The sequence below is a fragment of the Mus pahari genome, chromosome 15, assembly GCF_900095145.1.
Source record: "Mus pahari chromosome 15, PAHARI_EIJ_v1.1, whole genome shotgun sequence".
NCBI classification, from domain to species: domain Eukaryota; kingdom Metazoa; phylum Chordata; class Mammalia; order Rodentia; family Muridae; genus Mus; species Mus pahari.
In genome coordinates this window covers 54,762,427-54,785,179 of record NC_034604.1, presented here as the reverse complement: position 1 = coordinate 54,785,179, position 22,753 = coordinate 54,762,427, and the positions used below count along the sequence as shown (strand labels likewise).

The 22,753-nt window shown below is 51.3% G+C and overlaps 1 protein-coding gene across 2 annotated transcripts in view; it reads right to left on the bottom strand.

Moving 5' to 3' along the window:
* Nucleotides 1–1,426: 1,426 nt before the first annotated feature.
* Nucleotides 1,427–22,753, bottom strand: part of Camk2a (calcium/calmodulin dependent protein kinase II alpha) — a 60,022-nt gene continuing 38,695 nt past the window's right edge. The window contains exons 13-18 of one of the 2 annotated variants that reach the window (XM_021214141.2): nucleotides 22,405–22,445; nucleotides 16,610–16,658; nucleotides 9,102–9,177; nucleotides 6,962–7,056; nucleotides 2,516–2,744; nucleotides 1,427–2,286 (exon numbers count right to left, since the gene is read on the bottom strand). In XM_021214141.2, coding sequence (XP_021069800.1) covers nucleotides 2,283–2,286; nucleotides 2,516–2,744; nucleotides 6,962–7,056; nucleotides 9,102–9,177; nucleotides 16,610–16,658; nucleotides 22,405–22,445 — 494 coding nt within the window. In that variant the 3' untranslated portion in view covers nucleotides 1,427–2,282. Of the gene's footprint in view, nucleotides 2,287–2,511; nucleotides 2,745–6,961; nucleotides 7,057–9,101; nucleotides 9,178–16,609; nucleotides 16,659–17,593; nucleotides 17,627–22,404; nucleotides 22,446–22,753 lie in introns of those variants that run through there. The other variant, XM_029546734.1, reaches the window with a different exon arrangement.

Below are 22,753 nucleotides of genomic sequence, written 5' to 3'. Positions count from 1 at the left end.
GCCAGTGACAAACCCAGCAAGCTCTCAGAGGTGGTGTGTGCTTGTGACATCTTTTACTCTGATCCTCCATCAGTCTGGGTAGGAACATTGATGGAGAAACTGATTCTTGAAGAAGGGATTGTAGATCCTGCATGGAGATTGCAGTGTCCCCTGGTAAAGGCCACACCCTCCTTTACCTTTATCTGGGGAGCGGCTGGGGACAATGGGTTTGCTGAGCTTTATGAAGACGCCTGGTTCTGGGGCAGGACAAGGGCCCATTCTTAGGCCTGGGTAGCAGTGTCTCTACCAAGGGCAGAGGCTACAGTGGAGCGGCTTAGACAAGAGAGCCACTCTTCTACCCTGTACTTGTCCCTGGGCAGCAGGATTTGAGGGAAGAGCCCAGGATATAGCTCACATGTAGGGGAAAGGGGAATACCAGAAAGTTCTGGATTAAACATCCCTTCCACTTCTGCTCCCATCGACCCTCAGAAAAGCCGAGAGGACAAAGCTGTCTCCAAACCCCTGGACGCATGGCTCTTCCTTCCCTAGAAACTTCCAGAGGGAACAGGGTCTCATGCTGGCAAAACATAGCCACGGAGAGACCAAAAGCACGGAGAGGCAGCAACGTAAGTCCAAGTTGGACACTGAGAATATTACCTTGAATGTTCTTGTTATTATTTTTTTATCCAAAAAAAAAGTGTCGTTTGATTTTGCTGAGTGTTTTTCTCCTTTTTTGTTTTTTTTTTGTTTTGTTTTTGTTTTTCAACATACTTACTGCATATAAAGTCATGCAAAGAAAACAGTGCAGACAGGAGTTCCCCCGTGAATGAGATACAGCATTCCATATAAGAGCCAAACCCAGGAAGAGGGAGAGAAGAAGAGAAAGAGAAAGGATGGGAGAGGGAAGAGGAAGGAAGTGGCGTGAGTGCTTGGGCGTGTGTGTGTGTGTGTGTGTGTGTGTGTGTGTGTGTGTGTGTCGGGGGTGGGGGGAGGAAAGGAAGGCCGGGTAAGCAGGCAAGCGCAATAGAGCGCACACCAGCCCAAGTTCAGCATGAAGTAGGAGAATAAGTTTCTGGCACTCTTGCTTGGCCACGTTGAGAGAGGTGATGGGAATACTGTGCCAAAGAGGTGGTGAGTGGGGGGCTGGGCTGGGGAAAGATTTCCTGGGAAGTAGGGTAGTGAGATCTCCAGTTCCAGAGATGCCAATTCTAGGTCATCCCACCCTGATGGCCTCCCCTGACCTGACTCACTGTGTCCTAGCCATGCTGGCTCTGGAGGAGATTTTGTCAGCTGACTTTGGGGACCAGAATGGAAGGAAGCCATGCTCCCTGGGCAGGCGAGGCCACCTCAGAAAGCACCCCCATAAAAAAGGACTCCTCCCCCCCCCAAAAAAAACAACTCTGGAACAGGGTAAAAACTCCCCCCTCACTCCTCTTCCCACCCACTTCCCAACCCGCCCAACTCTTCTTTACAGTAAACTTGAGAGGTCTAGTTATCACATAAATGTCCGTTAACGCAAAATCCATTTACGAAATACACGGAAGTTTGGCTGTAAAAAGGCATGCGTCCAAGTAGAAGGGATACCTAAATGTTGCTTGCTTTTGCCCCTGAAACACCTTCAGATCTCCTCTCAGACAGACGAGGCTGGAATTCTCCAAGGACGGTGAAGGGCAGGGTGGGTGGGTCAACACTGGAGGCAAACTTCACAGGAGGACTGAGGAGTGGGGCACCTGGACGGTAGAGCCCCCCCCCCCCAGTGGCGGATGGTCTGGTCAAAGGCAAGGTCAGCACAGAGGGGAGCAGATGAGAGCAGCAGTTCCTGGCTCACTGGCGTTGGCTTCTCTCTCCCTCTCCCTCATAAGGGGTTGGCTTGGAGACTGAGGGCCTTGACTGATGAAGACGAGAGGGGGGGCCCCTCGACACAGCTTGCCTGCCTCTTCCTCACTTCCTGCCAAATGCACAGCTGAGGCCTCATCTATAGCCAAAGCTGGGCCAGGCCAACAACAGTGGGCAGGGGGTGGGGGTTCCTGGGGCCAGCACCCTGGGTACTCAAGCCGGAAGAAAGTCCCCACTGGCAGGACGAGCATGGCAATGGAGCTGGGGAAGAGCTGGCTGTTCGCTGTGATGTCGTGACGACTTCTGTGAACAAGCAGGTTTTCGTGACGCGAGTACAGAGGTGGCAACGGTAGGGTGATATGACAGGGAGAATTCCAGCAAAATCCAAAGGAGAACCAGCAGCCACATTCCACGGACAAAGAGTGGATCTCTGCGAAGCAAGGACGCAGGGACCCTGGCCTGGTCCTTCAACTGTAAGACACAGTAAACCCATAACCTTAGACACGGTCAATTCTGCCTTCCACCCAGTTCTCCCACATCTGTAGTCTTCTCACCCTTCTGGAGCAATTTGGAGACTGAAGGCAGCAGCCTGCCCCTCCACCCCCACCCCGCCCCCCACCCCCACTCCCCCGGGGCATGCCCCTCTACTAAGTCAATACCCTTGATGCACCCCAGAGATTCAGGAAGAAAGAATCCTTACTGCGGCAGGACGGAGGGTGCCCCAGATCTGTGGAAGTGGACGATCTGCCATTTGCCGTCCCTGCGGTGCCAGACACGGGTCTCCTCTGACTGGGCCGTGCGGGGGATGCCTCCTGCATCCAGGTACTGAGTGATGCGGATGTAGGCGATGCAGGCTGACTCGTCACCCATCAGGTGGATGTGAGGGTTCAGGATGGTGGTGTGCACGGGCTTGCTGTTCCGGGACCACACTAGAGGCAGGAACGGGAGGGGCTGAGGAGAGGCAACCCCGGGAGGGGGTCGGTAGGGCGGGGCGGGGCGGTGAGGGTAGGGGATGGGGAGAGGAACTCCTGCCTCATTCCATTGCTCTCTCAGCTTCCAGCTTCCCCTTCAAGGGAGACTTGTGTCTGCCTGACTTATTTGCAGCAGGGGAATCTCTGGGACAGGGATCGGCTACCGGAGAGTCAAGGCAGAACACAGCCTAGATAACAGGATACGACATCCCAGATAAGGTATGGTGGTCTTCGGGCATGCCGAACTGTTCAAACATGGGGGAGTTTTAGAATCAGTGTCTTGTCCATCCAAAAACATGATTCCAGACAATTTTCTTGATTCCAGACTTTTCCTTGAACACAGATCCCTATTGGGACCAGGCCGGCAGTTAAATGACAGAGGCCAAGCTGAGTATAAGATGCTAAATGGCAAGTAGGGGTAATGGTGCACGCCTTTAACCTCAGTGCTTAGGAGGAAGAGGCAGGTGGGCCTCTGTGAGTTTGAGGCCAGCCTGGTTTACAGATCAAGTTCCAGGGTAGCCAGGGCTACACAGAGGAACCCTATCTATCTCGAAGAACCAAACAAAAGATGCTAAATGGCAACTGAGTCTCTACCTCTGGGTCAGGGAGTAGGGAGTGAGGGGGCTATGGTGAAGAGAACACATGTCCCACCTACAAGGCACCCTGCCCAGAGCTCCTCTGGGTTTCCATGTGTTTCACACTGTAATGCTCAAGAGAATCTGGACATCTCTTTCAGGTTTTCATATGAAAAGCCTTCACTTTTAACTACTGTAAATATTATTCAAAGGTAGCACAGTTTGCAAACCAGAAATGTCTGTAAACTAGACACCTCCCACCCTGTGTTTGCTCTTATTTCAGGTTACTGAATTATATAAATGGGGAGTTTGAGGGGAATGGAATTGCAAAGTCTTCGAACCTTCGGTTTTGGGGGGTTACACTGGTCATCATGAAGTGAGGTCATAGAGCTCTGTAGGGCTAGAGAGACACACGGGAAGATCTTGTTGCCATGACAACTAACCGAAGTGCCTGGGACTGGTTCCCACCTCCAGTTTTCAACATTACCATAGTATTCTAGAAACGTTCACATTGTTCATCAAGATGTAAAACGAAAGCACAGAAGGACAGTGACCCAGGGGCAGACAGATGTCATCAGGCTCCCACCCTGGCGAGAACACTTCCTCTAGTGTAGCCCAGATAATGGGTCCCAACCACATGGGCAGCTATGGCCTCCAACCTCACCCCGGTTTGAGACCCTGTGACACCAGTCTTTCTTCCCTACCCACACATTTATTTATATGTCCTGGAAAAGGTAAGCTATCTGCCCCCCCCAGACCGAAGAAGCACCTAATGGCAGCCACCCTCTGGTATTGTAATCATTGTGTGCCCAGGCCCTCAACTAGATAAACAGAGTAACAGGCTCAGAATTCTGAGCTCTAAGACACAGAGAATGTAGACCCTTACGGTAACCCTAGAGGTTAAAGGTCACCAAGCTTCCCCTTTCCAAAGTGCATGAAGCCTCCTTAAATGTCCCCGAATGTGGTGCATGAGGCTGACAGGAACGTGTCCATGAATCTTTATGGAAATTAAACCCAAGGCTACCATCTCACTTGGTCCAAGTTATTGATCTCTGAAAGAAATGCAGAAGTGTCAAGCTCAGAATGTGCGGATTAGGACAATCCAGGTCCCAATCCATTCCAGAAGGGACAAACAATTTAGCAGTGGTCGTCGTCGTGGGGGCTAAGCTTTGTCATTGTTGCTCATGGCTGGGATCCCAGGGACCGTGACATAACACGGTTATGTTATGGTTACTTGACCAGATTAGCATCTTCCAGGACAAGGTGGGAGACAAGGCCAGGTGCTGGGCAGGAAAGAGCAGACAATAGGAGGTAGCTCTGGAGGAGAGAGAGGTTGTACTGGGGCAGGCCCCTATGGGTCCCCCTGAGAAGTAACTAAAAGGTTAAGCTTAGAGTCTAGCAGCCAGTGCCGAGACAACACTCGCAGGAAGCAGGCCAGAAACAGGAGCCTCTTTCTGAATTTGAACCCGTTGGTGGTCTCTGTCTGGGTGGAGACTAGAGGGTAGCAGCAGAGAAACAGCGCCCCCAGAGGACAGAGGCATAATGACAACCATGATGATCCCATCTGTGGGGAGCCGCCAGTAGGGTAAGAGGACCCAAGATCCAGCTCCCTCTCTTAAGAACAGTGTCTCCACACTCAGCGAAGAGGATCAGGTCTGATTCTTTAAGAAAATACAGCTTCTGGGACTGGAGAGATGGCTCAGCGGTTAAGAGCCCTGACTGCTCTTCCAGAGGTCCTGAGTTCAAATCCCAGCAACCACAACCATCTGTAATGGGATCTGATGCCCTCTTCTGGTGTGTGTCTGAAGACAGTGACAGTGTACTCACATACATATAATAAGTAAATGTTTAAAAATTAAAAAAGAAAAGAAAAAGAAAAAGTAACCTATCCTTTAACTGCTTTTTTTTTTTTTTTTTTTTTTTTTGAGGGAATGCTTGAAATCTCTGTAAATTAAAATACAGTCAATCAGAAGGGTGCAAGCCTGGAGAGTGGATGCAAGTCCAGAGGCTGGGGAATTGCTGCTATGGTGACAGAATGGTCCCATCAGCATAGGAAGGGCACCAGAATGAGACAGAGCTAGGTCTGCAACGTGCTTTGTGGCTTCTCTTGGACAAATCATGTCCTCTCTCTTGGCCATAGTGGCAAATGTCTTCTGAGTGTCAGGGCTGGGCTTTACCTGGAGTCCTTGCAGGACCACCTGTGTGTTTTGATTTTTAAACCATACGGGAGTGCCGTCTGTGCTTATTTTACGAGACAATTTTTCCTGGTTGGCTTTGTAATATGTTTTGTTTTATTTTATTTTATTTATTTATTTATTTATTTTTAAGATTTTATTTTTGGGTATCTGAGTGCTGGTCGGGGGGTGGGGCAGTGTGCACACCTCAACGCAATGGCCTGTGGAAGCCGGAAGAGGTTTCTGGACCTTTTGGAGCTGGCATCACAGGCAGTTATGACATGACAAGAGCAGTGGAGACTGAACCCGGGCCTTCCATGGGAGTACACACTCCCAATCTCTGAGCCATCTCTCAAGCCCTAATGTGATTCTTTTAGAGAAAACTTTCTAGCACAATCACTGGCGGATGATTAGCACACCCAGTGTCATGGATCCAGTACATAATAAACAGGGGACCGTAAGCCCAGTGAAGAGAAAATAGGTTGTTCTTGCCCCAAACTCATCTGAGCCCTCGCAACCCTTTGAAAAAGAGGGAAATTGGGATGTGCCAAAGAGGTGTGAATTGAGCCTCTCTCTGCCTGGGCACTCGATGAGAACTAACCAGGAAGGGTTTTCTTGTTGTTTGAGCTAATACTATGTATGGTGCCTAAAAATACCAGCAATCGTGTGTGTGATATGTACCTGCCATTTAGGGGGAGACTGGATATACCGCCTCTGGGGTCCTTCCTCCATATCCTAACCTTGGCTTGGTCCCTCTTTGACCCCTGGCCTGGGTAAGACATAGACAAGCAGAAAGCTCATTGGCTCAGGCCCAGCCTCAGCACCCTGCCCACCCTGGTTGCGAAGCTGCTGAGATCTCTCCTGCAGAGGAGAAGACCAGGAAGGACAGACATGCAGGACAGAGACCTAGACAAACAGATAGGGCACAGCAGTGTGAAATCCCTGGCTCGCCCTACCTATACGGTCACTTGCAGCATAACCCAGGAGCCATCATGGTACCAACTGGGCATCTGGGATGACTCCAAGCATCCAGATGGCTGTAGCTTGCAGTGTTAGAGAAGGTTCCCTGAGTATAAATGGGAATAAAGACCCTTCACATAACTCCCTCCTGGATAAAGGGCAGGAGAGGAGTAGGGAGTCTTTTTATTTGTCCTTGGTTTTAGGAGACCCACCCCTGATTCACCCCATCCTCAGCCACATGAAGAGGAGCTGGCGGTATTTATTTATATGTCCTGGAAAAGGTAAGCTATCTGCTGGATGGAGAGGAAGCCAGGAAGGTACCAACCCTTGTCCACACTGGATCTTCCTTCTTCACTGGCTCCTGAGCCTCCCCCGAGGCCCGGCCCGTCACCCTGCTGTGCCGTCCAGCAGGACATGAAGGACAGCAGACAACAGACAGGCACCCCAGAGAGAAGGGATTGCTCACGGTTTTCAAAATAGAATCGATGAAAGTCCAGGCCCTCCACCAGGTTCCCCAGGGCCTCCGGTTCGAAGGCTGTCATTCCAGGGTCGCACATCTTCCTGGGGGGAAGGAAGCCAGAGGAAAGAAGGACCTGAGAAGGTGGCTTCTCATTGGCCCCTTAGAGGGTGAATGGAAATGACCACACCCTCCTCAAGGGATCAAGAAAGGAGGAGTTTACGCAGAGCACGAGGTAGGCACTGGCCACCTCCAGGAAACCCGCGTCCAGGCCCTGGCTCTGCCACTCACTGATGACCAGGTCGCCATCATTGCTTGCCTCTAGAGCCCTTGCAGAGGATAAGGCATCACTCTATACAGCTTGCTCTTATTCTCCACACTGCATCCCATCTCCAGCAGTGACCCAAAGGGGCTTTCCCTAATTTGTCTCTTGGAGTATAGGAGTGAAGTCACTTTACACGAAAGTGACCTCAGCTCCCCAAACCACATGGAAGAAGGTGTGTTTTTTTTTACTAACTTGAGCAAAAGTGTCCTCAGTCTGGAACACCCTGACTGTTGCTTCTGCTTTAAACGAGGAAAAAGGCCTTAAGGAAGATGAGTTCCGTGAGGCCGGAGAGCTGGCTTAGCAGTCACAAGCACTGGCTGCTCTCCCAGAGGACCTAGGTTTGTGGTGGCTCACAACCATCTGCAACGCCAGGCCCTCTTCTGGCCTCCACGAGCACCAGGCACACAGGTAGTAGACAGACAAACATGCAGGCAAGACACCCATCCACATAAAATAATGAATCTTTGGGAAGGTGACATCCGAGAGGAAGCAGAGAATGTGGCAGGCGAGGGCCTCAACGAAAGGCAGCTTGTGTTTTTCAGATAACTGCCCTTCTTCTTCCAGGTGTCAAACTTCTGAGGTGACATCGAGGCAGGGGAAGAACACAGATAGAGCTCCCACTTACATACTTGGAGGATATTTTGTGGTACAACATAAACCTCTGTGACCATTGCGAAGACAAGGACAGGAAGTGTCCCTACACAGGCTAAGCTGGTTCACACTAGAACTGGAAATCTCCTAACAGGACATCAGGCCCAGCCTTGCTTGAGCTAGGTAAAGCCTTTGAGGGTACCTCAAGTGTACTCCTGCTGCAGAACTTCCTTAAGGGGTTGTCAGGGGTCTCTGTAAGGGACCGGAAGGCTACCTTCTTTAAGTGAATCAAGCAAACGTAGAAACTGATGTTCAGGAGATTAAGGGGCTAATTCTTTGGCATACCAGGCTAAATTCGAGGGCACCACATGCATCTGTACACCTGTGCATCTTAGGTTTATACACATGCCTCTCAAACACTTTATTCCTCCAGAGACAGCCAGTGGTTTTCCAATAACCGAACTCAGTTCCTGTGCTTAGAATGTACATGGCAGCTTCAGTCAGCCTGAGACCATGTCGGTCAGGCTGTTCCCACCTCACATTAATCCCACAGGCAAGGGTCACACTATCTTGATTGGACGTTTTTGCCCACCAAAAAGCACGTGTGGGACTGCCAGGTCCGCACCCCGATCAGCCCTGGTCAAAATGCATAGGCCTACTACATCCCTAACAGAGCATCCATTCTCTCTGGGCCAGACCAGCCAAGTTGTGATGACCACTAGGGGGCGCTGAAGCCCAGCGTATGCACGCAGCCATCCCTCCAGGGGCTGGAGCAGGTTTGTGAGCAGTGGATAATTCGGTTTGAGATCGTGCCTTATTCCCCAGAGGGTTTAAGGCTCCACTTTGCTCATTCTTGATCACGAAAGGTGTACACTCTCTGGGTCCCTGTCTGTTCCCGCTCAGCTGAGGTCAAAGACCTGTGGAGAACCAGGGCAAAGACTCAGACCCACTGAGCAGGATGGAGAAGGACCGGCCTCCATTCCCTCGGTCCCCGTGCTACACCCTTATTACTTGGGGACAAACAAACCAGCTTTACTTGGAGCTCCTCCTGGAATCAGGTTGGCAGGAAGAGTGACCGGAAGTGACGTGTGCTGCTCGGGGCGAGTGCAGAACTTAAAAGACCGGGGCTCCACCTCATTTGCATGCAGAGAGCTAGTAGGCTCAGAAACCCAAAGTTAAGCGCCCCTGAACCCAATCCAGGCAGAACATGCAGAATGAGCCTGGCTAACTCACGTGTAGGACTCAAAGTCTCCATTGCTTATGGCTTCGATCAGCTGCTCTGTCACTTTGATAATTTCCTGTTTGCGCACTGTAAGGTAGGAGGGGACACAAATAACGACAGTGATAGTCATGAAGAACCAAGTCCTGGCTTCCGAGTCCCCGGCACGTGCCAGGCTGGCTCTGCGCGGCCCTGATACCATGTACAGATGAGCTCACCCATCTTTTCCTTGTTCCTGAGAGACAAAGATCATTAGCCCCGTTTCACACAAGACACCGACCGAGGCTCAGTGTGAGATGGGAGGTAGGGAATGGGGTTCCCGGAGCTACAAAAGGTAAAAACGGTGGACATTCAGAATCTGGGTCTTGTTTGAACGCAGGTTTTGACTCCAAAATAGGTGTTTCTGCCATTCGCCTTGATTTGCCATGTGAATCAAAGCAGTGTTACATGTTGCCTGATTTAGTGGCTGTCACCAACCAGGGCTTCCCCACTGGCAAACAAGGGACCACAAAGGAAAGTAAGTTATCTCTTACTGTCTGGGTAGTTTTTGATGTATCTGGGTAACTAAGATTCAGGCAGAGTTGTCTAAAACTATCTAGGGTCAACTGCTTTCTCCCGTCTGCCACAGAAAGGAAACACAAGAAGCTGGGATATTTTTGTTTTTTGTTTTTTGCTTTTTGTTTTGTTTTGTTTTGTTTTGGTAGAGAGTTGTCAGTCCCCTTATTAGATGTGTGGTGGTCTGAATCTTAGCATCCTCAACCCTGGAATGAGATTCACTCAGACCTAGACAATAGCACAAAGAACTCAGGCTTGAATTACAGACAGATCATCATCCAAATTCCAGTCTGGGCCCTCTGGAGCTATGGTGCTGAGGGCCACAAGACAGCCTGCTTGCCAGAAAAGTGCCCTCCTCCAGAGCTGATCTGAGGGTGGGACAATGGGAGCATGAAGCAGTGTCCCCAAGTCTCGTGAGGAGCTGTGCCCTTGCCGGCAGCCCCCACTTAAGCTAGTCTTAAGAGCTCCACCCAGACAACCCAGATGCCTGGTCCTCAGTAGTGAAGGCATCTCCAGCAGGTATCCTGGACCCCAGTGGAGCAGAACAAAAAAAGCTGCTTTTAAGTTAGTCCAGGGCAGGCTCTCTTTCCCTCTCCCTTTCAGATGCAACTCTCTTCCAAACCCAGGAAAGTGGGCTCAACGGGTCTCAACATCTCCCAGCCTAGGAACCAGGTGGGGAGACTCTGACTTGGCTGCCTCAGACGCTCATCTCAGGCCCAGAGGCGATGGAATCCGAGGGTATCCAGGCTGGAAGAACTGCAGCAGGCCAGAAACCCTAAGTCCTTTCTGAATGACTGAGGAAACGGAGGCCCATCGAGGGTCACAATTTGCCCAAGGACGTAGAACATATATGGTATAGTCTGGCTCACGGCCCAGAGGACCCTGGAGCTTTGACCCATATGTTCACACCCCACATTCTCATGAGACTAACCCCACACAGCTGCTTGGAATTCACTACCTACCTCTAAACCTCAATGTCAGCTAATAGAAGTGAGGCCCTGAAACCTGGAACTGGTATGGCCCTGCAGGCTCCAGTATAGACCAAGTAAGTGAAAGTGAACAGCTGTGGCCAGGGACTTGGCCTGTGGAGTGTCAGAGCTTCACCCCACATCACAACTGCGCTCTACCCACGGTCTATACCTGGCGTAGCCCTTGGCATGGGGTGTGTGCTTGGCAGAGGGAATAATGAGCCAGTAATGAGCTGAAATGTGCTCTCACAGTGTTCTCTGCCGGCCTGCCCTGACTCTGGTTGGCCTCTCCTGTGCTGGGAATGTCTATAAAAGATGCTGATTGCATTTATCATGGGGGTAGTTCTCCTTTTTTCTGGGGCCCACTAGGGTAGATGTTGCACCCAATTCCCACATGTGGAGTGAATGAATAAATGAGCGGATAGCCTCAAACCAGACTCTGGGCTGTCATCTTTGCCATCTCTGAAATTGCCCAAGTAACCTGTTCCTAGGGGACCTTCAGAACCTGGGCTCCTGGTCAGCCTTTGCAAAAGCAGAGAGACTAGTCATGGGACAAATGGGATTTGCTAGCAAGGGCTACAGACTACAGCCCACACCCCTGTGGGATCAAAGGGGACCACGCAGAACAAAGTGCTCCTGACAGGCTGTGGAAGCTGAGCCATGCATTGCCTTTGCCTGTGTTCTGGGGTCCTCCAGCATCTTTCCCCAATCGGCTCCTTAGTCTCCTGCTGCTATCAAGAGGGATGTGGTGGTCCAGGTCCTGTATTTTGAAGCCAGGCTCCCTTGGCTTGGATTCTTATTCTGTTACCTCATAGCTGCAAAGAACTACCCTGGGTCTCAGTTTCCCCAGAGTGGAGATATCAGAAGTGCCTGCTGTTCTGGATGGTTCTGTGTGTCAACTTGACACAAGCTGGAGTTATCACAGAGAAAGGAGCCTCCCTTGAGGAAATGCCTCAATGAGTTCCAGCTGTAAGACATCTTCTCAATTAGCAGTCAAGGGAAGGGGAAGGGCCCCTTGTGGGTGGTGCCATCCCTGGGCTGGTTGTCTTGGGTTCTATAAGAGAGCAAGCTGAGCACACCAGGGGAAGCAAGCCAGTAAAGAACATCCCTCCGTGGCCTCTGCATCAGCCCCTGCTTCCTAAACCTGCTTGAGTTCCAGTCCTGACTTCCTTTGGTGATGAACAGCAGTGTGGAAGTGTAAGCGGAATAAACCCTTTCCTCCCCAACTTGCTTCCTGGTCATGATATTTGTGCAGGAATAGAAACCCTGACTAAGACACCTACATTTTAGGGTTATTCTGAATATCGGTAGAAAGGTCGATCACATGCAGCCCTCCCCGAGAGCTTGTGTTCCAAGCACCCAATATCAGCTCATCGCATGAGGGATCATATCCGAAGTCAGGCATTCAGAGCAAGACCCGGCGGCGCTCACTGAGAGACAGCTGCCGTATCTACCACCAGCACACTGGGAAGCAGAAGCCTGTCCAAGCCCTGCCTCAAGGTTCCAGCCAAGCGAGGCACATGCTTCCTGGAGCTGTGGGTCACAGGACACAGTCCTTCAGGAGTTATGGCTGCAGCAGCCACCTCTCTGTCAGACAAACCTGACTAGGAATGCATCCTGGGCTTGGGGCCTTCCCTGCTGAAGTCTGCTTATGAAAGCTCTTCTTTCTTCTTCCTAGGACCCCCAAACGAGCACCTGCTCTCCAGTTTCCACTCTCCCCTGACCAGGCTTCTCTTCTCAGGAACGGGGTTTCCAGAGCCACTGCAGGTTTGCACCTGTCTTCAAAACCTCCCTAAGCTGTCTGGACGTGTCTGCGTGTGACACACAGTCCCCGGTGGTAGACTATTAGGTCTGGAGTCACACTGTGAACCTCCATGAACTCGGTGCTAGGTGGGGGCTAACTTGGCTTTGCTTTCAGACACCAGGACATCATCTTTTCCAAAAGTCAAAGTTACAAGAAGCAGGAGTCTCCCTAGCCTTGTCTCGGGGATGGAAGACCTGGCTGGGGCCTGGTGTTTGGTAGACCAGAAGGCCACTCTGATAGAAGCTTCCCAGGACTCCAGCAGCTCCTGTTGCTGTGCAAACAGCCTTTTAGCTATTCACTGTACACCTCTAGCTGGTCTCCTCACCCAGAGCATTGGGAACATTCCCCTACAGATAGGTAAACTGAGGCCTCAGAGATGAAGAAAATCTCTTGGCTGGAAAATCTCTTGGCATATGCCTTTAATCAAAGCATTTGGGAGGCAGAGGCAGGTGGCTCTCTTTGAGTTTGAGGCCAGCCTGTTCCACAGGGGGGAGTTCCAGGACAGCAAGGGCTACATGGAGAAATCCTATCTATAACAAAAAGACCGGACTACATATTGAGGCCCAGCTGGGGCCTGCACTCCTGACTAGTACTTCCTAGTGTCTACCCAGCTTCTGGGGAAGCTCCTCAGCTTGGGGAGAGAACAGGCTGTGCACAGAGGCAAGGGCACGGGGAGGAAGCCAGGAGAGCCTTAACCGTAACACTGGATCAGAGTCCACCAAGCTGATTAAGATCCTCAATTGGCAAGAAGGCAACAGGTTAGTGCTGGGAAATAGTGTGGCACCCTGGGGACATCCACTGAGCTGGGGGAAGTCTAAGGGCTCTTATCTGCACTCACAGAGAGGCGCTTCCGGCACACTGAGCCTTTGGTGCAGGAAAGGAAGCTGAGGTGGGGAACAAGGTCCCAGATCTTCAGCTAGTGACCACGACCGTTAATCTCGACTGTCACACGGACAGGATTTAGAGTCACCACAGAAGCACACCCTTGAATGTGTCTCTGAAGGTATTCCCACAAAGGTCCACCCCAAGAGGGACTGGTCACCCTGAACGTGGGTGGCATCATCCCGTGGCACTGGGGCCCTGGACTGGCTGACAGGGAAAGAGTGAGCAGAGCACCAGACTCTGTGCTTCGCCTGGTGTGTCCTGCCGAGCTGCCTAATGCTCCCACAGCCACGACTGCCTACTGTAATGGACGGCACTCTCAAACAATGGGCCAAAAACAAACCCTTCCTTAAAATTGCTTTTGACCGTCTTTTTTTTTTTTTACCACAGTAATAGGGAAAAATAAGTAATACCATAACCCATACGGGCCTTTCCTCCTGCTGTAAAAGGAAGAAGTAGATTAAAATCTGAGACAAATTGTCCCCCAGGTTCTTTAAAGTGGAGAAGGCTGTCGGCAAATGTAGGGCTTCAGGGCACAACCCAAAGTTACCATCCAGGTGGAATATATCATTGACAGCTCCCGTTTTACACTACCAGTGCATACACATTTTATATTCTACTCCAAATATTCTCTCTGTTTAACATATAAATATTTGTCTTAAAATAGTCTTCGAATCCAATTGACACTCCAGGAAAATGTCATGGGGCTTCCTGTCACTCAACCACGAACTCCGGTTTGAACAAAAAAAAATAAAATAAAGTAAGAGAAATGAAGATTTCTTGAAGCAATCACCACGCGGCAAATGCTGTGTGTGCACTGTGTATGCAACTGTCATATCATCTGCGCCGAAATCGCAGGAGTTGCTACGGTTATCATAGCCTGTTTATTATTAAGGAAACAGAGACTCAGAGAGGTTGATCAAGTTGTCAAAAGTCACGCAGCCAATGGAGTATAGAGCCAAGACACCTCCAGTGTGTCTATCGGTCGGCCCTAAAGCCAGGAATAGAATCTAGTGGCCTCGGAATCCCGGAGCCCATCTCTTCCCACTGGGGCTGAGAGTCTCACATATGGTGAATATCCAAGAGCATCATACTTTAATCCTTGGAGACCTTGTAGCATAGGGTCATGCTGGGCACATGATAAGGACAGACCCAGGAGGCTGAGTGTTAAGCAATGCCAGCAGGCAGGAGAACAAATTTGCAAGGTGGTCAACGGAGCTGTGACAGAGCACCGATTTACTAGTGCTAGACTGCTTCTTCAACCAAGCTGAGAATGACCAGAAAGGGACAGACACAAACTCACACTCTCTCCCAGGTCCCTATGGGATCAGGAAGCAATCACACAGTGTGAAAACTACCTGCAAGTCTGCACTGTAGCCTCCGCTGCCCCCCCCTTCCCCAGGACATTGTACAGTACTTATCATATAAACACAACCATTTGTCTGTTTGTTTGTTTCAGTTTAGAGATTAAGCCCAGATCTCCTGCACATCGGCCAAATGCTTTACCACCAAACTAAAATGCTAGCCACACTGTATATTTTTTCTTCACAGCAAAATATTAAAACTCAACAAAACAAACAAACAAACGTACAAAATACCCACCAACTGCCACAACTAGTAGAGTTGAGTTTCCTCCAGGCCAGTGAGTCTTTTCCATATTGCAACAACCCACCCCACCCCCCAAGGCATCTCTGGCTTCTTCCCCACTGTGCAGACAGCTGAGTGCTCTAGTTTCCCTGACTTGGGAAATGTGAGAGGCAGGGTGCTGCTACAGGAGGGACCATGGGACTTTGTTAAGCAGTAAAGATCCCTGTTTCCTGGACAGAATCGGAACATCGGCTCGTTCCCGGAACACCTTCCCGAGGCCTCCAGTGAGAGCGCTATCTGCTCGCCAGGGCATAGATGCAGACGCCTGGGTTCAGATCCCAACCCCACCTCGAGCCAGTTTGCCCAGACTCTCTGCCCTGTATTCTTGTCTGGAGAAGAGGATTTGCCGAAGGGTGAACTGTGAGATTGTAGGCCAGTGGTTCTCAACCTGTGTGTCGTGACCCCTCAGGATCGCATAGTAGACATTTATGTTACAATTCATAACACTGGTGAAATCACTGTTATGAGGTAGCAATGCAATTATTTTATGGTTGGGGGGGTGGGCGTCACCGGAACTGTATTAAAGAATCAAGGCATTAGGAAGGTGGAGAACCATTGCTCTAGGTCCAATCTTTCCACACTGGGAAATAACGATACAATCTGCAATGTTCATAAGCAAGAACGACGCAATCTGGTCCCAAAGTGTTTTTTAAAATTGCAAAACAATAAAACCCCTCATGTCTGAGGGCTGGAGGGCTGGCTCAGCGGTTAAGAGCACTGGCAGAGAACCCCGGCTCGGTTCTCAGCACCACGCGGTTGCTTACACCTGTCTGTAACTCCATTTCCAGAGAATCCAGCGCTTGCTTTTGGCCTCCGAGGAAACCAGTTGTGCTCTTAAGATGCTTACAGATGTCAGCAAAAATAGTCATACGCATAAAATTAAAATTCAGGGACGCTTTTTAAAGATGTCACGTTGTAAGTGACCTTGTGGTTTTCTGTTGTTCATGACTGCCCTTGGCTGTGAGTGGCCTGCAGACATCAGGTTGGACACTCCTGTGTATCGGCCCAGATGGAACCCCGGGCTTAGTAAGTATCCATGAGCCGTTCTTGCTATTTCCTTTCTCCAGACCCCTGTCCACATGGAACTCCTTGCTCCCTTATCTGCCTGATAGGTTTTATGTGAGCTCAGGCTTCAGCCGGCCTCGGCTCCTGTTCCTTCTGCCTTGGCGCTTCAAGCACTGAGACTGCAGATGTGCCACCCCGGCTGGCTGACCTGAAAACTATTAGGCCGTGAACTACAAAGCCTCTGCTCCTTTAGTTTCGCCTCTGCTTTCGAGTTCACGGGTGTGCTCCTGCTGGCTGAACTTTCTGGATTTTTGTTCTCTATCCTGTTATTCTTACTGATTCATGTTTTTTTTTAAATGATGCCATTAAGAGACAAAAACAGCAACCAACACCTAAAATGACTTATCTCAAATAAAAAATATGTTATGTTATATACTGTGCATCTAATGCTTAAATATATGTTAATTTCCTCTGATTAGACATTGAAGTGAAATGAACCCATAAGCTAACGTTAAGAGAGTTCCTTCTGTCTACCCACAGTGCCAGTGTCTGGGGAAGCCGCACCCACACTATGTCCTCATTATCATGAGCCAAGTTCAGCCACAGCCTGGTAGGTGGGAACAACATGGAAGGGTCTGCTCAGCAGGCCAAGCCTCCCTACCTTTGGTGTCTTCGTCCTCGATGGTGGTGTTGGTACTCTCAGAAGATTCCTGCCAAAGAGAAGAGGGAGGCGGTGAGGAGGGTCTGGCGGCAGGGGGGGCTGGGTTAGGTTAGCGACCTGGCTGCCTGGTGACTCGCTGGGCTCAGTGGCCTCCCGGGCTCTGAGGTCCAGAGGCTTCATTCAAACCCCTGCAGCCTGAGGGGACCCAGCTAGGCAGGGCCGGTGTAAAGCGGTACCTGCAAGGAGATCCCTGGCCTCTCTGAGGGGCTGGGAGGGTTGAGAGGGGTTTTGGGGGTCCTTTCTGCTCAGGGGGCAAAGAAGGGGTAGAGAAGAGCAGAAAGACACCGAGGAAGCCACAGAATGGGAGAGAAATACACACTGGCAGGAAAAAGAAGAAAGAGAGAGGCAGGCCCAGTGTGAGAGAGGGCAGGCTTTTCAGAGGGGAGAAAACTCGCACAACGGAGACAGCCATGAAACCAGAAGAAGAGGGACATGGGCCACCGTGTCACCCCTGACACACTCTAGACAGAGGCATGGCTCTGGTTCCTCTGCTGGAGTGGCCCTGCACAAGCTCAAAGAGCCTCCACGATGCTTGCTGCTTTGGTCAAACCAAGCCCCACCCTTAGCAGCAAACGGCACAAGCCAAACCCTGAGATGAGCTCCCGAGCAGAGTGGGGGTGGGAGAAGCAAGAAGCCAAGGACTGGACTTGGTTCAAATCCACCTTTGGACTGGAGGAAGGCCTCGAATCTGCTGTCGGCCTGCTGGTCTGGGCCATGGAATTGGAGGTGTCAACAGAAACACGCAAACAACACACACACACACAACACACATATTGTCACACAATGCACACGTACCACGCATGCCCTGAGCACGCTCTCCCCCGCCCTGGGTTCCTGTGCGGCCTGCAGGAGAGAGGCAGGAGCGAGGGAGCGAGGGTCTGAGGCCCAGCATTTACCCGTGTTTGGGAGACGGCAGACACTCACCATTAACTGAACGCTGGAACTGGACTTTCTTTTCTGGAAAAACAAGGAGAAGAGATGGGACAGGAAAAGACACAGCGTGAAAACGGCAGGGAGCTCAGGAAGGAGGGCGGCCTCGGGGCCATCCCCTGTAGTCCTTTCTGATCAGCAATGTCTAGCCTGGTATTTTCTGGGTCCTCAAAGGCCTGTACCTAGCTCTACCGATCTAAGCTCGGAGTTCAAGGCCAAGCTTGCCTTCCACTAGGGCTGTCTGCCCTGCCTCCCTCTAATAGGAAAGTTTGTCTTGGATCTTAGATGCTGGCCATCGGTCCTTTTAGGGGACGGTGGCATGCTCACACCTAGAGATGAGCCCCCACTCCCCATGGTTTTCTACTAAATAAACCCCGCTCCTAGGCACACTGCCACTTGGGAAGCTTGTCTTTTTGTTTCTTGTTCCTTGTGAAACCCAAGGCCATGGGTATGCCGGACAAGCGCTCTGTTACCGAGTGCTGTGCAGAAGAGCAGGTCCCCTCTGAAGACTTGGATGAAGTCTTTCTTGGTGGAACCTGGTCATGTCCACTTTCAAGAATATTCTCAGGTGACCCTGCGGGCACCATGGCCATCCCTTTATGTTCATGACTTCTCAGCAACTGTGCCATTCAGCCCCTTTACGCTGACAGAGAAACTGAGGCACAGCCAGAACCTGAGCCTGGTGGCCCTGCCAGCTGACCTGGTCTAGTAAGGACTGTCCCAGTGCGTTAACTACAGGGTCCGGGGAAGAAGTGGGGGCAGGGGGCTGCTTCTCCCTCACTCGGTTCTCAGAGCCAAGCATCTTTGAAGATTTGTTCGTAGGTCGAATACAGGTCCTTAGTGACACTTAACATCCAGAGAAGGCAGGTGGGAGCCCTGAGAGGGGCGGCAGCCTTCCCAGGCTCTCTTCGAGCCATGCTGAAGGGAAACACAGGCACTGAGGGCAAAACTCCTTCTTCTGCCCAGAGCTTCAAACAGACTCTCCTCAAAGACACGGGCTGTCCTAGACGCCCTTCCTTCTGAGAGCCAGAAGCCCCTTGCCTACTACCCCGTGAAGAGAGTCTCTCTTTAAAAGGTCTCTCCAGTGTAGGCCTGCGCTGCAATAAGCGCTTGGTATGCCTTGAGAGACTCAGGTGAGATTTGGGGCTACCTGCTTTTACATTCCAGTAAACATCTATATGCTAAGTGTGCCCTTTAACCAGGGCCTCCACACACTGGGAAATACCTTGCCAGAGCTTTCTATCTCTTGAATGCCCTCCTGCCCAAGTGGCTAGGTAGTGTGGCTTCATTGCAAAGCACAGCATATACTTCTTTCTTCCTCTTTTTCCTCTTCTCTTCTCTCCTCCTCTCCTCTCCTCTCCTCTCCTCTCTTCTCCTCTCCTCTCCTCTATGCTGGCCTCCCTCCATGGCTACATCTTGGCCAGACAGTGTGTAGGGAAGGGGGGCAGGCTGATGCAGCTCAGCCATCCGCAGAAACCCAAGGACACCCTCACAGGTCGAAAGGTTCCAGGCGAGACATGGAGAGGGAACACAGGGCAGAGACTGACTGCATCAGATTCGGACGCACAGTGACAGGATGGGACATGGGGGAGAGGGGGACAATGGCACGGATGGGACACCAACAGGGCAGTGAGTGGGGTGAGGGGTGGGAGCAATGGGCTATTCCTATGGAAACCAAGCCTAGAAGAGGCCAGGGCTGGACACTGCTCCGTGGGGACAGAGACTCTAGAGTGACAAATGTGGGTGATGGTTATCCCGCCTGACCAGCACTTGAGAGTTGCGGGGAAAGTGGGCAAGAAGCAGAGTTGCTCCTCCTAGAACCTTAGAGCTGGCTCTGAGGTCAGCAAGGGTTGCAGAAAGGAATTACAGTCCATCTTGGCCCTGAAAAGCCTGGAAAGGCTCAAGAATTATGAGAGCGAGCTCTGGTCGGTCAGGCCCCACGGCACTTCCCGCGGTGACAGAACAGGCTGCAACAGCCTCTCCAGTCGAGCTCCACATGGAGCGATTTTTGTCTCTCCACACACATCTGTAGAGATTGTGTGGAGAGAGCATGGATTCCCCCTCAAGCCGGGGTGTGTCTGTATGATGCAGCTCCCAGAGGTATCTCTGGTGAGACCACCTCACCAGACTGTATAAACAACTCTGTGCTCTCCTGGTAGAGATAGCAGGACCAGGGCCAACCCCTGGGAAGACACATCAGTGAGGTTCCCACTCAACCCCATGGCTTTCGGACGTGAGGATTTGAATGTAGAACTGTTATCTCCCCAACCCTGCTACCTTCTCTGCTCCATGGAGGAACAAGGTATAGCCGGCCAAGTTCACCAAGTTCCCCAAGTCCTAAGCCAGCCCCCAATTAGTCTTCCCTCCTCCATAGCGAGGAAAGGAAGAGGTGGCTAGGCCAGGGAACAGCCTTTGAGTTTCTCTTCAGCCACATCTAGGCCACCCTAAGAAGTCACTTAGGGTGTGCCCTACCTTGAAAGAAGCAGGTATATTTTGTCCAACTGTGCTTACTAGCAATCACCCTGGTAACTAGCAGAGAGTACCATGCTATAAGCAATTCTTAACCTTGGCCAGGGCTCCCTTCTGCCTCTGTCCAAGGGCAGCTAGATCTGGAGGTTCACCCTCAACATGAGCCTCTCCTGATCCCAAGCCTGGTGGCCCTTCAACGGTTTGCCAGACCCACTGTGAGCTCCCCAACAGCTTGCCAGGGCCAATCCAGACCAGGACACCCCAACTCAGCAGCTACATGTCGTGGGTGGAGAGGGTCCCAGCCTCTTTAAACCTACAGTCCCCCATCTGGTACATCCCTCTAGCACCTGTTTCAAGTTGGGGGTAAAAGCTGACTCAAGGACACTCAGACGGCAGAGCAGGGTCCACCAAGAGATGTCTGTTAATTCTGGAACAAATGTGCTAACTTTTCATCTGAGGTTTCCAAGAGCATGCTTTGTTTTCGAGAGAGAACAAAGTCTGACACGCAAAACAGCAAAGATATTCCCGATCCGATGGCTTCCCGCGCACGTGAGCACTGTTCACACTCTCAACACGTGTTAGCCTAGCTGGTCCTCACGGCCATCCAAGGAGGAGGGAGAGAAGGAAGCCCAACCCTGGGACTTAAACCAGCCATGCCCCAGGTGTCAGTAACCCACCCAGTTCTTTGACCTAGCGCTATGACTCCAGCGTGGAGTTGGGGTTGAAATACTTGCAGGAAACCCTGGAGCTTGAAAACTGGGTCTCCTCCTTTCTAGATCTCTCAACTCCAAGAACCTTCCTAGAATATTTTGGGTCCAAAGGGTTCATTTTGAAAAGAATTGATTTTGTCTAATAACCAAATAATTATGTATAGGCTTAATGGCAGAGACACATTCTAAGAAATGCATCATGAGGTGGTTATGTTATGACACTATGTAGGTGTCTTTATGCCTATGTAAACTATGTCATTATGTCACTCTATGGCACCTTATAGATTATGTCACTATTTAGGCACCTTAGATCACTATATAGGTACCTTAGACCACATGATATCTCGAGTGCTCCTAGGCTCCAAATCCACACAGCATGTCACTATACCAAATAAAGGGCCTGGCATAGTGGTGCACACCTGTGAATCTAGCCCTCTGGAGGCTAGGCCAGGAAGATGGGGAATTTGAAGCTGACTTGGGCTGCATGGTTAGATTCTATCTTTTAAAAAGGCAAGGAAAGGAAAAAGTTGGGGGAGGGCACAGTACAACTGCCGGGCAATAGGAACTTCCCAGCTCCAATGTAGTCCTTGAAGATCACCATTACATATAAGGTCTGCCGCTGGCCAAGCGTCATTACACAGCGTGTAGTCACGGCCCTCAAGCACACACAATGAGGCAGGAGAATGGTCAGATTGGGGAGAAAGGTTGCTTTGGGGGGGGGGTGTATGTTTTCAGAGCTGAAATCTCAGAAATTATCACCAAGTCCACATCCCACCTGAGGCACCTAAGAGAACCTAAGGTGGGGAAGGGGGATGGGCAGAGGGGAAGCCCAATTCCGGCCTGAGATTCCCCAGCCCAGATTTGTCCCCCATGCAGTCCCAGGCAGCCCATAGCCATTCTAAATGAAGCTGTGCGGCCACCAGCACACACTGAATGGCCTCCCAGGCCATTCAGGACCGCACACCTTCTAATGTCCTGGGTGGGTGGGTACAGAGTCCAGAATAAGGCAGTCTCCAGTTGTGAGACCCTCCACGAGGCAGTCAGGTAGCAGAGGAGGAAAGGGCTGCACAGAGCAGAGGGACTAGGCCCCAGAGAGCAGAGGGAGGAGAGAAAAAAAAAAAAACAACAAACAGGAAAGAGGGGCCAGAAAGTATGGAGAGAGGCAGCTTGGGCATCAGGGGTGGGCACAGGGAGACAGGCATTGGTGGAGCCCTCTGGATTCCAACGCCTGGTGAAATAAGTACCTGTCCATTTCCCGTGGGCCTTATAGGCTACATTAGTATATGCACAGGCCAGGGTTCATCCAGTCCCTCACACTTGGGCAGGGGGAGGCCACCTCAGTGACCATGTCTGTCCCCTTCTGTACCTTTGCACAGTTTTCCAGCCCCCTAGAGCCCCAGATCTGCCCTCCTCAAGATCTGGGCCATCCAGAGCACCTGTCACCCCCCCGAGTCTGCTCCCAGCAAACTTGGTGAGAGGTGGGCACCAGAGCACAGACCGGGTGATCTGGCGAGGGCTTGGCCCTGGATCTGACGTATCACCACCGGTGAGGCCAGGGCTTCTCTGAGGCCTGACGGCAGATCTCTGCCAAGAAAGAGGCAGGCCCGCTGGCTCCTGGGGACTTACCTTCACACCATCGTTCTTCTTGTTTCCTCCGCTCTTCCCTCCTGTGGAGGAGAGAAAGTAGAGGGTTAGCAGTGCCAGGCAAGGCACCAGGGCCCACAGCGTGAGGAAGAGCAGCATCTGCGGGCAGCAGAGTAAGTGGACTGTCGGAACAGAGCCGGCTTGGCAACCAGCGAGAGACTTCCTCCTCCTTCCACGTGTCCTCTTCCACTGTCTACTCCCTGGTCAACAACCCACAGGGTGGGCCTGGGATTTCCCCTCAGCTCAGCAGTCTCAGGGATGGCCCTGTGACTTTTAGGGGCCTGGAGATGTGTCCAGTGTGCCCCGCCGGGACAGAAGGATTGCTGTTTCA